Source organism: Megalops cyprinoides, chromosome 2, assembly GCF_013368585.1.
Source record: "Megalops cyprinoides isolate fMegCyp1 chromosome 2, fMegCyp1.pri, whole genome shotgun sequence".
Lineage (NCBI taxonomy): Eukaryota > Metazoa > Chordata > Actinopteri > Elopiformes > Megalopidae > Megalops > Megalops cyprinoides.
Genome location: NC_050584.1, coordinates 43,199,565 through 43,215,518, shown reverse-complemented (window position 1 = coordinate 43,215,518; position 15,954 = coordinate 43,199,565). Strand labels below are relative to the sequence as shown.

At 39.5% G+C, this 15,954-nt stretch overlaps 1 protein-coding gene across 1 annotated transcript; it reads left to right on the top strand.

The window, feature by feature from the left end:
• Nucleotides 1-5,640: 5,640 nt before the first annotated feature.
• Nucleotides 5,641-14,572, top strand: lpl (lipoprotein lipase). The gene is made up of 10 exons (XM_036520819.1): nt 5,641-5,886; nt 7,507-7,682; nt 8,033-8,212; nt 8,531-8,642; nt 8,947-9,180; nt 9,363-9,605; nt 12,053-12,173; nt 12,583-12,765; nt 12,864-12,971; nt 13,156-14,572. The coding sequence occupies exons 1-10, from the start codon at nt 5,793-5,795 to the stop codon at nt 13,205-13,207; spliced, it is 1,503 nt and encodes a 500-aa protein (XP_036376712.1). The 5' UTR covers nt 5,641-5,792; the 3' UTR covers nt 13,208-14,572.
• The last annotated feature ends 1,382 nt before the right edge of the window (nt 14,573-15,954 follow it).

Below are 15,954 nucleotides of genomic sequence, written 5' to 3'. Positions count from 1 at the left end.
CTTACAGTTGGAGTACATTTGGAGACTTACAGTTGGAGTACATTTGGAGACTTACTTACAGTCTGACTTTGAAACGGGGTGAAGGATGTACAGAACCTGAGTTGACCAATGTGGCACACATTAAGATCACTTTAGACGTGAGGTCTTGCTTTTATTTTTGCTGCAAAGCCCATATCTGCTACGTTTCAGTTTATTTTGCAACTTGCATTGAGGTTTTCCCAGCTGTTATCAGCTATTGTAAGATTCATAATAACAACGTAAAATGTCCTAAGCATGCCATTTACTGTTCATGTTTTGTTTTGGGGTGTGATGGGGTACAGACGAGGAGTGCCACTAATGAGGTGGAAAAAGGAGACTGATGCTGCCATGGCACACGTGGGACACACAGCAGCAGCTCTTCTGCCACCTCCAGTCATCAACACCCCCCAGGAGCACATGCTTGGATCACTTGTGCAGACCCCACTGCTCTGAGCATGCAGGAATGCCTGTCCTTACAGTCCTCCACAAGCAAGCTGGTTCTCATTACCCCAGGAATAGACCCCCCTGCCTTGAACACAATGTTCTAGCTGCTCCCTCCATGGCATGGTGAAAAAGGGGAGCAACCCAACTGTACTATTCATAATTAAACATCTGAGAGCCAGAGAAAAACACCGGGCACAATGGCTGGCATGTTGTGTCCCTCTGTGTTGCCTCGGCCTGATACATCCATGAGAAATGATGAACTGAGAGAGCTCATCACGCTGCACGGTCATGTCTGGGCACTGGGAAGAATAACAAGGGCGACCATAAAACGCCCCTCCCAGTGATGGAACTCGTGAGCGCAGTACCAAAAACATTTGATGCCTTTCATAATGACAGCTTTAATGTGCTTACCCATGGTGGATAATCTCAGGTGTTACCAGAAATGGGTGTTCACTCTTGGTAGCTTCCAAGGAAGGTTTTACACAAAGTTCAGCATGATAAATTAAATAAAGACTCAAGTAAAATTGCCTTATTAAGCTCAATATTCTGGATAGGAAAAAAATGTAAAAACTGCAAGCCTTAAACGTAGTAAAGAATTATGTAATATTAACACAGAGAAACCCAACACATATGCAGGCAGAGCTGCAGATCAGATTGTCAGCAGTGTTGTTAACAAGGTTCAATCAATACCTCCCTCAGACTAGGTACAGAGCTAAAACTTGACATGTGTTGGTGTCAGACCCAGCAGGATCATGCAAGGGTCACAGTGGGAATACAATGAGCGACTGGGGAGTAGTGAGAGTTAAACATGTACAGCTGAGAACAGCATTAGGTGTGTGTACCAAGCGAAACTGAGTGTAACAGAGAATTACAGCAAGCATGACAGAGTCAGCAGGAATAAAGAGCAGGGATCAACAGGCACAAACTCAGTGTTCTCCTGACAGTTCTCTGGTCTGTAGTAGGCAAATGTTTTTTCACCCATTCTCAATGATTCTCTGAGAAAGCTCACATTTCAGTGCGCAGAGAACCAGGGGTCACATTCACAGCCTTCACTGATATTCTCCCTTTTCTTCCCACAGAGACTAATCAGTCTGTTTACTCAAGTGATTGATGCACCTTGACTTTTGTGAGGTGATATGCACATGGATTCCTGGGTCACGCCATGAGTGTGGCACTGTAAACTCCTCTTTGACATCCATAAATTCTGTGAATCTGCCTTTAGAGCATATGTGGCTTTATTCACAACCCATGCAAAGTTTTGTTTTCCATGCTGGATGAATAGGAAGTGGATTTCTGTCAAATCTCTTTCTCTTACTTACACTCCTGTTTGATCTTGATTTTAGTCATTCTGGCAATAAAAAATCTATTCATTTCAATTTGTGTGTTATCAGTGCCCTTACGCATTTTTTTCACTTGAACTTTGAGCACTTTCTGGAGGAAAACAACAGAGAAAGAAATTCAATACCGAACAGGAAATTTATTTGTTTGATCCAGATGCTCTCAGTTTACCCTGATTTGAGTTTTCATTTCCTCTAAAAAAGCAAGGTCAGGGCCAAACCCATCAGAGAAGGGAATGACATGATAGTGGACTCTGCACCACAGCTTGCAGTATGCAATACGCTATAACTGTGTCTACCTTGAGGAACCGTGTGCATTTCTTACTGATTTTACTTACTGACCTTACCTCTCACCATAAGCTCCAGTATTACCAGAAGTGGAATTCATTAACCCGATGTGACCCATTAAGTTGAGAAACTCAAAAATGTCAAGGCAGTATGTTGAAGTAATATCTCTACTCTCATCTCTTTTTCTGTTTATAGTTCCACAGGCTACAATAGGAAGTGTGGCCACAAAATGTTTACAGACTGGGGTTTCAGAGGGGAGTTCACATGTATATAACTAGTCTGGCAACCAGGAACCTCTCTGTTGATTATAATGTGGTTGTCTGGGCAAGATATCACAGATCTGGGCTAGGCAATTCCATCTTTTTAAACACAGGCCTGGGAAGCAAAGCCAAGCAAGCAAAGCACTAATCATCCTCATGCAATGCAAATGCAAAAAGTGTATACTTAAAAGACCTGACTCATGCTATACCAGTGTGCTATTCAATTGAATTATAGTCTTTGGGGGGGGGGGGGGGGGGGGGGGGGCTTTCATTTTAACCTTTGTTTCAGTTTAACATGTGCTTTGACCTTAACTTTGAGTAACATGCAACAAGTGTAACAGTGTAACAGTAAAGTGTATAGTGTCAGCACTATATATATAATTACTGTTTTACTGAGCAATCATGTGCAAGTATAAAAGAGTAACACACACCTAAATGTTTTACTAGCTACCTCAGGGCAAATGCATTATGCATTACAAAGCATGGAAGAACATTCAAGCCCTCAGTATAAGATGCTGCAACAAAATAGGAAAAAATGATTGACCATAAGGTGAGCTTCAATTTCACCAATACATTACATTTAACATAGAAAAATGTGTGGGTCCATTTGTACCAAAGCAAAGCAAGAGGCCTTCTTCAAGAAAAAACAAACATCTGCTCCCTTGTCCCACGCCTTCACATTTCACGGGGTTAGATTCTTAGAGGATTTCCTAGAAAAATATTGCCTCAGTGAAAGAAGCATATTTGTATTACACTCAAAAATGGGTGTTAGTGGGTGGTGGATATTCCCTTTATCTTCATTGGTTGGTTAGGCTACTTGGAATATATGAAGAGAATAATATAATTAGATGTTGCATTTGTCAAATATTGATATTGAGTCCTCTGTATTGTTGCCTGTTGTTTCATTGTTGATTTGATGATAAACTCTGTTTGTTATATCATCTGGTACTATCTGCTCCAAATTCAAAGATTGCATTTCTCAAGAAACGAGATTTAGTATCTTCATAACTTTCCTTTTCAGGAGGATCTTACAGGCTTATTTGTTTATCTCTTAACAACTTTCACCTTCCTTTGCTGAAATTGAAATTAGTTATTTTGAAATAAAAAGGTGTACGTGTTTCATGATTTGAACTAGTATATGAGTGGTAGTTGAAAAGATGCCATCAGCTGAAAGTCGCCGGAGAATCCGTCAAATGCTAATTTTGTGATGTTCGTTTACAGTGTATTTTTTATCCTTTTACTAATGTGTGTGTGTGTGTGTGTGTGTGTGTGCTATAATATAAGCTATATTATAGCATGTGTGTGTGTGTGTGTGTGTGTGTGTGTGCTATATTATAAGCTATAATAACAACCTGTCCAATCGTGATCTCTTTGCGTATCGTACTGCGACCTGTACTGTACTGCTTGGTGGAAACGCACCATTGCACGCTGTTCCCCCATGCCCTGTCGTGCCGCAAACTGTTACACAGCGCATGTCACAATACAGAATCCTTATGCTGTATTTTATTTATTTGCTGTAACTTTATGCAAATGCACAAATATGTATGGCGTATTTATATGTTGGGAATATTTGACTTATTCTTATATGCAGTGTCTAGCCAGTATTTTGGAACATAGCCCATTTTGTAAGATTGCGTCAACCGGAAAATACACGATTGGCTTTCCGACTGTTACTACTTTACATCTCCTACTTCATTCGCTTTACTACTTGGTAACGCGGGCGACAGCTGCACTCGGTAAGAAAGAGGGGCAGTGTTTCCAGGCAAATCGATAAAGAATTGCGGCTACTTGTGTCTGGCAGTGCAAAGAATGATCGGAACTATATATTGGCGTGACAGTTAATTTGTGCCAAGCATCATTCCAAAGTCAGTTCCAACAAATATGCTCACTCGATCCAGCTTCACGGACTCAAGACTGCACAGTCAGAACGGACCAATGAGAAAGAGCATCGGATGGCACACACCCTTCGTTCGCCTGTAGAGTTGTTCACAGAGGAAAAGATATTAGGTCCTGTCTAGCGTTTTCAATAGCAATGCTCAGTACTGCTATGAAAAATACTCATGTTCACACTTGTGAGAAATGCGCCAAGGACACATGCTATTCAGTAAATATCCAGCTGTATAAATGGATAACATTGTAAAGAACTGTAACCTATGTAAGTCGCTTTGGATAAAAGCGTCTGCCAAATGAATAAATGTAAATGTAAATGTATTCATTCGAGATGGGTTTGCGTGTAGCTTCCAAAAACGTGGATTGGAGTATAAAATAACTTAGTTCATGCTTTATGATTGTGAGCTGTTTTATTGTATTTAGGCATACTTGCTGGAGCATATGGAATACGTTACTGGACAAACCGTTATGACAAATTTTACTGTTTTCATAATAGTTTTCTCTCTCTCTTCTTTGATAAACGAGAGATGAAGTACACCTGGAGAACTTTTAGGACAGTGGGTAGGTAGAGAAGTCGGTTTGCTAACACTAGTTTTAATCTCGTGGGGGATTTGACCGAAAGGTCCTTGACCGAAGAAAGAAGCACATAAAAAATGAACAATTGGACATAACTACCTGGCGAAGAAATAAATAACAACGGCCTCCAAAGCACGCTACTTTTACTCCTGCAGAGTAACCTTTCACCGGTGTATGTGATTAAAAATAATTGTCCAACGCAAAGCGAAGCTTTAGAGTAAGGCCAATCATGGATACTGTAACGAATTGCAATAGGCAACTACTGATACAAAACTTAAAACATGTGACTGATATGTGATTTCTATTTCTATAGAATCCGTTGCACCTGGTGTGTGGTAACCCATAAGAAAACTTCCTCTATGAGCAAAATAATGAAATTAAAAGCAATTTCTGACAAAGAATTCCAGGCGAAAAGGGCAATCGTTTCCCTCAGACTGTAATTTATCATATTGCAATGAACTTTGTATTGGTTTCAGTTAAGCAACGCATCTGTTGTATGAAACATATTGCAGACAGGACCCGAACCAACATATATGTGTTAATATATCAAAACCTATTTATGTAAATATTGAATCGTCACTCTACAACAAAAAAAAAAAAAAAAAAAACGAACTGAAAGCAAACTGCCAGACTTGTCCCGGCCGGGCAATTGATTAAGCGGTGGGCTGTAAGCTTTCGGGGTGAGAGTTGGTGATGTTGTATTACTTTTAAAGAGAATGTCCACGCCCAGCACATGTACTTCAGACCAATGGAAAATGAGATATTTGCATAAAGTTCTAAGTTAAGCATAAAGCCACGTTTAGAGCGGCAAGTGTGACAGACTTTACAAGAAATTTGAACCCTCGTGCACGGTCATACCAAACAGTTTTGTGCAAGCATTTAGACTGCAACAATCATTCCATTTGGATTAGCAAACCAGTCAGAAAAAGATATCACTTTATTTGGGACTTTCAAGAGAAACAGCTAAACCAACAATAATATGGGAAAAGAAAACCTTTGGCTGCTGGTTATTTGGATATATTTTGTTAAAACGTGTGCAAGTTTTTCAACCACCACTGAACCAACATTATTCAGTAAGTATTAATGAATTATCCTGTCATGAATGTGGAGCTTTACTCTTCTATATCATATTTTCATTTGCATATTTATTTCCCTTTTGGAAGGGCCTTAATAATTTTCAGAAATATAAACGATGTTGCTGACGGGAAGCGGTTAAATTAAAACCGTTCCTGTATAATGACCGAAAGTAACCTTGAGCGCTTACGCAGCAGTGCGATCTGCTTGGTGTCTTATTGCTTTTGTCGACGGGCTTAAATCGGTTGTTTAAGTAGGTAGTTTAAGTGTTGCTTTAAAATTCTTCAACTCCTTCTGATATCACTGGTAATTCTGGACTCTGAATCAGCCGGGTCAACGATCATTCACAATGCAAAACTATTAAGCAACAGTTCAGTTGCAATTCAATTGGGTAGAGTATCTGTTGAGACAAAGCGTGCTATTAGCCGGCAACATGTGTAATTACACGCTGTTTTCCCCCTCCAGTGTGAATTTGTTACATTTAATGAATGTGTCCATAGTTCAATTCTTTTTTTAATCGCGTCGTTATATATTGCAGGTCAATAAGGTTAATTGGTTTGCACAACTGCAATTTTATCAAATCATGCGCTTTCGCCCTCCGATTCAGAAAGATTTTTCAGAGAGGCTCTATGACAAAGGTGTTACATTGGAGCATGCCAGACCTAAAAAGAAACGAAATGTTCAATTACACTAGCATGACTGGGAGCTGTTTATTACCTAATAATAATAAATTTAACCAAATGTCTTCTTTTATGGCAATAGAGGGCGACATTGCACCATTCGAGTATCTCGTTTCTAACTCGAATTAAACCAATTTATGAGATGGGGTTCCCCTTGTTAAGCGCTAAGTGGTGCTTCGCTGTCGCGTCAGTTAAATACCACAGACAGACAACGTTTGGAAGAAGAAAGCTTATTCATGCGGCATTTTATTCAAAAGCAAACAGCGTGAAAAACAAAATGACAAAACTCTTCTTGTTGTTATTAATGCAGTAGTATCAATAGTAAGATTTAGTTGAATGCGTCTATGTCTAATGTACTATCACCCCATCCAACTACTATATGTAACAGCGAAAGTGCGCGCCCCTGCTCATAACTGATGCTTATGAACAGACTCGTTGACTGTTACAACGTTACAACGGTTTAAAGGTGGCCATTTGTTCAGACGTTTCTGTCTTGTGACGGAGACAATTGTAACGACCTCGCCAGGAGTTTAAATCGCGAATCCTGATAACTATACGACTGAACTCTAGAACCAGAGCAGCTGTTAGTAATATTTAAGATAAAAACACAGCCATTCCAGTTTTGATAACGCTCAGTGGTGTAGTGGTCTGAGCTCGACGTTTTAACCTTTGCTGTGAGTTATTTCAATTGACCTGTAATGTTTGTATTGTCGCTTACCTGTTGTTGGAAGGGTCGTGGTTTCTTCCCACTTAGGCTATGTATCATTAAGAATGCCAAAACTGAGTTCCCCTGACCCGGGGAAAATACGTATTCCCTGACGCTAAAATGAATCTAAGAGTTCTAAGAAACTCTCAGAAATAGTGGAAATATTAACAATGGAAAAACATCAAATTTTTAATGTAAGACATAAAATGGGAATATTCACGTGCTTTTTACAGGCAACACAACCGACTGGATTTTAGACTACAATGACATCGAATCCAAGTTCTCACTGAGAACAGCAGAGATTCCAGACGACGATCTTTGCTACATTGTGCCTGGACAGCCAGAAACCATATCACAGTGTGAATTCAACCTGCAGACACAGACCTTTGTGATAATTCACGGATGGACGGTAAAACTCCGGTTGCTGCAAACACCTGACTATAGTACACTACTTCGCAAATAACTCTGTTTTACTGTCATTGCAAGCTGAAGTACCTCAGTATTAAGAGTATTGCTAGGTTTTGCTTTTTTAACAGTGAATGTCAGTAATGTCTGAGACACCATGGATTTTATAGATGGATCAACAACTTCATTGTTAACCAACTCTCTTTTCATAGCTGTTTGATATTTAAAGATATTTATTTCCAGGAATTATAATGGTTACAGGTATACATTGGCAACTCTTCATATTGATAAAGTACAAACATATTTAGAGAACCAAAGTTTTAACTTTGATCAAATGAATTACTCTGTGCTCAGGTGACAGGGATGTTTGAGAGCTGGGTCCCCAAGCTGGTGTCAGCACTGTATGAGCGAGAGCCCAGTGCTAATGTCATCGTGGTAGACTGGCTGACACGGGCTCAACAGCACTACCCCATCTCTGCTGCCTACACCAAGCTGGTGGGTCGTGATGTGGCAAAGTTTGTCAAATGGTTAGAGGTGAGTTCAACATGTTGCACAACGACACATCGAAATGTGTTGCTTTTTGTTTTAAGAAAACACCCCTTTCACATTGAACAGCATGAAACAATCATCCCCATTGAAATGAGGCAACCTCTGGGACCCGCTGGCATCAGTTTGCGTGTCAGTAATGATTTTCTGCCTGGGTGAAACCTGCATTATTATTAGTTGAAATACACAAATATGTATATTTTTAAGTTAAAATAAAAAGATTGGGTGAGGTCTTATGAAGACATTAACTTAAACTTAAAGGAGAATTAATGGGTTTTTAATTTTTCTGCTGTTTTCTCTACCTAGACAGAGCTACAATACCCATGGGAGAGGATTCACCTTCTGGGCTACAGTCTTGGAGCCCATGTGGCTGGCATTGCAGGGCTCCTGACAGACCACAAAATCAACAGAATCACAGGTGAGCCACCATTTGCTGTAGCAATCAACAATTTATCCACAGCGATGATCTCAATTTGTCATTTCCAATACACCTTCTGCCCCCTTCCATCAAGGGGTCTAAAAACAGTACAGGATGTTTCAAATATAAATGAATGTGTTTTTGTGCATTACTTGACCAGACAATCTTACAAACCAAAGAACGCAGGCAAGCCGATAAATCTGTAAGCCGTTAAAATTCTACTTGCTACAGTGAATGTCTTAACTTTTTACGCTTTTTTTCTTGCACTTACATCTTACCCTTTATTTTTTCTATTCTCTGGCAGGTCTGGATCCTGCTGGCCCCAGCTTTGAGTATGCAGATGAGCAGAGCACCTTGTCTCCTGATGACGCCAACTTTGTGGACGTCCTGCACACCAACACCAGAGGGTCCCCGGACCGCAGCATTGGGATCCAGAGGCCCGTGGGCCATGTGGACATCTACCCCAACGGGGGAACATTCCAGCCGGGCTGTGAATTCCAGAGCACCATGATGATGATCGCGACCACTGGCTTACAAAGTATGTAGCCTCATCCCCCTGTGTTGAGCCTGACGGCAGAACATTTCCTTGATCCTGTGTACTGCATTATTGAAGGATCTGAAGTAGCTGCAAGATAATCAGAAAAAAATGCACATCTGTACTAAGGGGTAAATGAGTGATGTAAATGAGTGATGTCATCGCGGCTCCCTTCCTCTGTGCAGACATGGATCAGATCGTGAAGTGCTCCCATGAGCGCTCCATCCACCTGTTCATCGACTCGCTGGTGAACGAGCAGCATCAGAGCCTGGCGTACCGCTGCAGCTCCAAGGAAGCCTTCAATAAGGGCCTGTGCCTGAGCTGCCGCAAGAACCGATGCAACAAGCTGGGCTACGAGGTGAACAAGATCCGCTCCCGTCGGAGCTCCAAGATGTACCTCAAGACCCGAGAGATGATGCCATACAAAGGTGAGCGAGGGGCTAGGTGGTGCTGGTTTTGTGACAGGGGGAGAGTTGCGTGTTTTATGTGCTTCTTGCAGGTCTGTGAAGCTAAAGCGCTGGACAGTTATTGTGATAAATATTTCACAGCTGTGAAAGTAGAACAATACGGCTACAATTTATGGCTATGAGTACATTCAAAAGGAAAACTTACGTCAAACCAGATTTCAGAATGAGTAACAGCTGCACAGTGCATCAAGTGTGTTTGATCGTCAATGCTTTTACAGTTAAGCGTGGGAAAAAGTTTGGTCTTGGCAAAGAGCATTATTCCTAAAGATAGCCATCAACTTCAAAGTTAGGAGTACTCTGCTGTCCTTTAGTTTTATTGTAGTTGGTAAATGTTATATGCCTAGAATTCATCCAGTTGTCCAGATCTGTAGCACACAGCCATATCTGTGGATGTGTTTAGAGTCATCTTCGGGGAGAAGTGTCAAATGAGCTAAAAAAAAAAAACTCATTTAATTAAGTATCCTCACGGGCATGATTACAGGATTTGGTATATTCTTACATGATAAGACAAACCAACATGAAGCTCTCAATATCCTCAGACAAGCAGATTTAGTTAAACATAGTTAAAATTAAATTCAAAATGATGTAGAGGAGAAGGGACAGTATTACATGGTCTCCATTACATTTGCATAATTTTCAAAGTACATTCAGCATAGGCAAGTGAAAATAGCATCCACTCACAACATTTTTTTTCACATTGGCAAGCACACCATTGTACATGTTCTCTGTTGTATAAACAGTTGGTATGTAGTGGCATAGCAAGGAATCTCTGATCAACCAAATTCTGTTACTAGTGGAAGGAATCCAGGGTCAAAAATACCTTCAGATATTCAACAAAAATACAATTTACCATTTTAAATGGCCCATACACGATGAATGTAACCAGTGAAAATACAGCATTTGGCATCAGGGCCCCACAAGGCATTTAGTCATGCATAATTTCCAGTCCTTCCATACCTTTGGCTGTTCAGACCTCCCTGGTCCAGAAGGTTTGCATATACCTTTCATGGGGAAAAGCCATAAACATCAGTCTTGCCACCGCTGTGACAGGACACCCTCCTATAGGCTTCCATAGGATTAGTGCAGGCAGGAGTCTCTTGCAGTATTGCGTCAGGAAGAAATAAAACACCAGGGACAGATCTTATGATGTAACGTTATGATGACTATGAATATTTCAGTGGACATACTTTAGAAATCCTACACCCGCATGTAATCAATTCAGCCTAAGCGAAAAGCTGATGACCAAGCCATGTCACAAGCTGGGAAATGCTTTCATCTCAGTTCATTCATAACTGTGTGTGAATGTTTCTTGTACATGCTGTAGGTTTTGTCCAAATAAATTATTTGTTTTTATTGAGGCTGAATTAACAAAACCAGAGGGACATCATCTAACCACTATGGTGATCTATCCTTAATAATTAAACTCTTTGATTTTATCAGCCATTTCACAGTATTTTTCATAATTTCCAGTGGCCTGTAAACAAAATACTCTAAAAATATAACATAAATTTGTTACTAAGGTAAAGACAAAGCATCATAATGGCTAGCCCCAAATTCAATCAAATCACAGCATGCTTTGTATGTAACTGTAAGTAACACATTTAAGTGACATACTTTCATTTCTTACACATTATTAGTGCAACTGAAATCACTTAAATATGTGAGAAATAACATACAGTGTGATAATTGCTCACTTCTTGCTCAGAGGTAAACAGAAATGCTTCACAGTTATTTTGAATTTGGGCTTAAGAAAAACAAGTAGCTAAAACATTCTTTTGTTCTGAAGCACTCTTTCAGATAGTCAGCGGAGAGATATGGTTCTGTTTGGAGCTTTATGCCTTAAGTGCCGAGGCTTTACCAGTTGCAGTCTTCTGCAGTGTAGTTTAGGGCCTCATTTCTGTGATAATAACCACATGTCTGGTCTATTTTGAGCTTTAAATAGACCAAGAATGTGTCTGAGCTGAACGCACAGGTGGTTACAGCTGTCAGCTTCCTCATGTTTTCACAAAATGAGACTTTCACTTATCACTTACCTTACCTTTCACTTACCTATCACTTCAGTCTGTCTGTTCTGTCTATTCTATTCTACTTTGCATATCTTATATTTTATATTTCAATACGTAGTATATTTTTCTACCTCTTTTAATATATTTCATATTGTATTCATAGTGTTATTGTACATTGTACAGCTTTTGCACTGTTTTTTTTCTTGATCTTTGTTTTTCACTACTTGTTGCTTTTATTACTCATTGTAATTTAGAGTTGTCTTTGTATGGAGCACCATCATACCAACAAAAAAAAATCCTTGTAGGGGCAACATACTTGGCAATAAACTCAATTCTGATTCTGATTCTTATCTATCCTGGCCTGGAACAGGGTCCTTTCTGAAAACTGCTTTCTTCCCTCAGTTTTCCACTACCAGCTGAAAGTGCACTTCTTCAGTAAGGACAAGCTGAGCTTCACAGAGCAGCCCATAAAGGTGTCCCTCTACGGAACCCACAGCGAAAAGGAAGACATCTCTGTCACTTTGTATGTACTCTCATTATCATATCTGTGTTTTCACTCAAAACACCCTGCCACAAGCCTTAGACACTCGGGCATCCTGTTGCTGTTTGTGTTTACCAGTCATTAATCAAAGTTCCAAGTAAAGATTTGGAAGGGAGATCCTTACACAATTAACAAACCTGTACCATCCTCAAGTATAAAAAACCCTCTCATCACTTTCTTTTCATGTCAGCTCTTCACGGCATCTCTCCTCCACTCCATAAACTCCTTTTTCTTCCGTTCCTCTTAATGATGTTCAAATGGAGGGGGGCAAGGTTAACCTGGCCTGTACCCCTATACCGTCATAAACAGCAATTCTTTTAGTTGTATTAAAATTCATACCTACTGAAATGTGCATGGATATATGAGTGATCAACTGTGTGTGTCCTTGCAGGCCCCAGCTGACCGCCAATACCACCATCTCCTTCCTGCTGACCACTGATGTGGACATTGGTGAGCTGCTGATGGTGAAGATGCGATGGGAAAAAGACTCCTACTTCAGCCTGTCTGATTGGTGGGGGAACAACAAATTTAACATCCGTAAGCTGCGTGTCAAAGTAGGGGAGACCCAGGCCAAGTAGGTACCCATGTGCGGAGCCTGTTGAATCAGTTAACTGATATACATGTCTCCTCTAATCCATGAAAGTCATTACTTATGGTCTCCTCTCATTCTAGGGTGATTTTCAGTGCCAAAGAAGGGGAGTTTGAGTACCTTGTGAGAGGAGGGAATGAAGCAGTCTTCGTGAAATCCAAAGAGGATCAAAGTAGCCGAAAAGAGGAGAGGTAAAAGCTTTGACTTTGTGGCAATGCTACATCTGAATTGTACTTTGCATAGTCTGGGATGGCTGTTATTATCAAACTTTACCTGGCCCGTCATAATATGTTCTTATGTTTACCACAGATTTACATAAATGGTGTTATATGCCTGATCGCAAACTGACTGGATGTTGCTTTTTTTTTCTCTTAGGCTACACAAACGCAAGATGAACGGGAGCCTCTTCAAGCAGAACACAAAGTGAACCTGCCTCTGATTGCAAAATGTGAACAAAGAAAACAAATACCAAGGGGTGGTTATGCAATGACATCTGTCTGTGTACTGTACATGTTGTATCAGTATTCTGTAAAGTACTTCTCTGTGACTATTACTTTCCATGAAATTTTCAAGCACAGCCTGTCTGTATTCAGTAATTTCACAGATGCTGTTAAATTGATTCACGTCCTGGAACTGTGTTAATTGTGGCTTTGAAAGCAAAGGGCTAAGCAAACAGATATGTTGACAGAGAGTCAAGCTGTTAGCTTCTGTACTTGCAGTTTAAATTGGGAAAGATTGTGCTTCCCAAGTGTTTGATATTTTTCGCTTTTCTCTGTTTTTGCCATGCTGTATGTACTCCATTGTACTTTTTTGTGCCATTCATTTTTCACCAAACACATAGATTGCAGTAATTAAATGTTTTATCTTCAGTTTCTGAGATAACTGAATTTGTTTCCTGAACTAACATTAACATCTCATGTTACTTGCTGCCAGAAGACAGCTTTACACTAGCTTTAATTTCACACAAAAATGATGACATTTGCTTTACATAGGCCAAGTATCTAGAAGCCTAAATCTATAGAAGAAAACCTGTCAATGTTGCCAATCCTAGACCTGAACCACTAATCATCACAGGGACCAAAGGTAGTCGTTTGTACCTAATTCTGTTACAATAATTGTTCTATTGTTAGCATAGAGGTTTATTAAATGTTTATTGCCATTGCACAAAACTATGACATACTGCTTGTTCTATTTGAATTTGGCTGTTGTGATTGGCACAGGTCACTTTAAGGGATGCAGTCAGTGAATTAATAGTCTACTGTGGAACCAACCAGATCACTGAATTGAAGTCCTTTTCACTGAAGCTCCTGGTATTTTGAGGACAGTGGTGGCCACAACTTCAGGAGATTGTTTAAATGTTTCCAGAGTTTAATACTACACAAGACCTTTGCCTTTTCCACAGCTGGTCTGAACTGTTTAGCTGTTTAGGCACGCCTTTTTGATTTTCACTGAGAGGTCAAACTAATGTTCCATGAAAGGCAAAGAAACTGGTCAAGACCTGGGTGGACTGCTTTGCATAATAGCCATCATGTATCTGAAGACTTCATATTCTATTTATTGAATGTATATATCTGTATATTAAGCTGTAATATATTGTGGCAGGTTTCTGATACTGTCATTTTTGTTTTATTTTAAACATTGCAATGCTTATGTTTTTTAATGAGCTTTTTGATGAAAGTGTACAGCCTGAGTAGACTGGTCTTTGTGCTGTGCAAGTGCATTTATAATTTTGATTCAATGTGTAGTGTTCTGTATGAAAAACATGAAATTGTAATAAACTGCTTACACATTAGAGCCTATTCTGTCGTTGTCTGTCTCCTATGATATTTAATTTGAATGGGGTCAACAGTTACGAGAAAGCTTTTTTTGGTCCAAAAACCTGTCCAAAAGTCTCCAACTCACGCACATTCATTACCTGCAATATGCGAGTGTGCTTCTAGTATGATGTCATTACAGGCACACTTTTGGGGTTGCAGTATGTCATATAATATGTGGTTATGGAGCTTGTTTGTACAATTCTAGATTTACTCAGCATTAAATGGAAAATTACCTATTTAAATTAAGTTCTTCAGTTTGTCTCTGTGACTAATGTATAATTATACCAAGGATAGATATACTGATGTTGCCAGAATTATGCAAGAAGACACCAGAACAGTTGCTGACAACACTGTTTTATTACTTGTTAACAGTGTTAATGGAGACCAACAGGGCAGTGTTTTAGGTGAGTTTTACAATAGGGGTAAGGACAAAAAAAAGAAATTGTGAAATGATTTGAGCAAGAAAATGCACGTTTGACTCTAACTAGACTCTTTGGAAGTTCAACAAGTCTCTATACCATATTTGTGTTTAGCCCTGCATATCTGGCAAAGCTTTGATGAAAGCAGCTCCATATAATTCCATAGCATTTTAGCATGGTGGGAAGGCCAAGTGTTAGAAACTCCTTGTCAACAGAAAAACTGACCCATAAAAGAATCACCTTTTCTCTGTGTGTATTTTGTTTTTGTGAGTCACCACATGCAACAAGAATGGCAACTTTGTCCTTTGCCCAAGAGATTTATATTCTAATCAATCCACAATGCACTTCTTTCAGAAATATCAGTAAATGTGTCTTTTAGGCATTGGACCTTGGGACCTTGAGCAATTTTCAGGAGGATAGCTTCTAATGAGACATGCACGACAAAATTCTTGACCTCCAAATTCTTCTTAACTTTGTCATTATTCCTGTTGTCTTAAAACAGGGCTTTCATTGTGGACCTACTTTAACTCTTTGACCTCCTCGTACATTAATTAAGACTTAAAGCAAAAGGGTACTGTATTTTATGGATGCAAATTACAGGATTACTTTTTTAAAAATGGTATCTGATCCACTAAAGCAACAGTTGCAATTTATAATGACAATACACAATACCCATATGACCTTTTTAAATGTTAAACCTATTCCCAAGTTCCTAGAGTTGAGAATGCTTTATGGAAGATCTCCAGAGAACTGGAAAAGCACTGAAACCATTCAGTAGCTCTTGGAATTTTGGGAGGCTGCCCAATGATTAAAAAAACCAAAACATGTGAAGAGACATTGTGTCATACATTGCTTGTTATGTTAAATATCAGTTAAATGTTTTATGACACAAGGACATTTGTAATAAGATTATATAAACTTATAGTTGCTAATCAACA

What these genes read in the sequence shown, in the direction of transcription:
- lpl (XM_036520819.1), top strand. Translation starts at nt 5,793, where the DNA reads ATGGGAAAAGAAAACCTTTGGCTGCTGGTTATTTGGATATATTTTGTT. An exon ending in GAAGACATCTCTGTCACTTT is followed by an intron (nt 12,174 to 12,582) that starts GTATGTACTCTC and finishes GTGTCCTTGCAG; the next exon opens with GCCCCAGCTGACCGCCAATA. An exon ending in GTAGGGGAGACCCAGGCCAA is followed by an intron (nt 12,766 to 12,863) that starts GTAGGTACCCAT and finishes CTCTCATTCTAG; the next exon opens with GGTGATTTTCAGTGCCAAAG.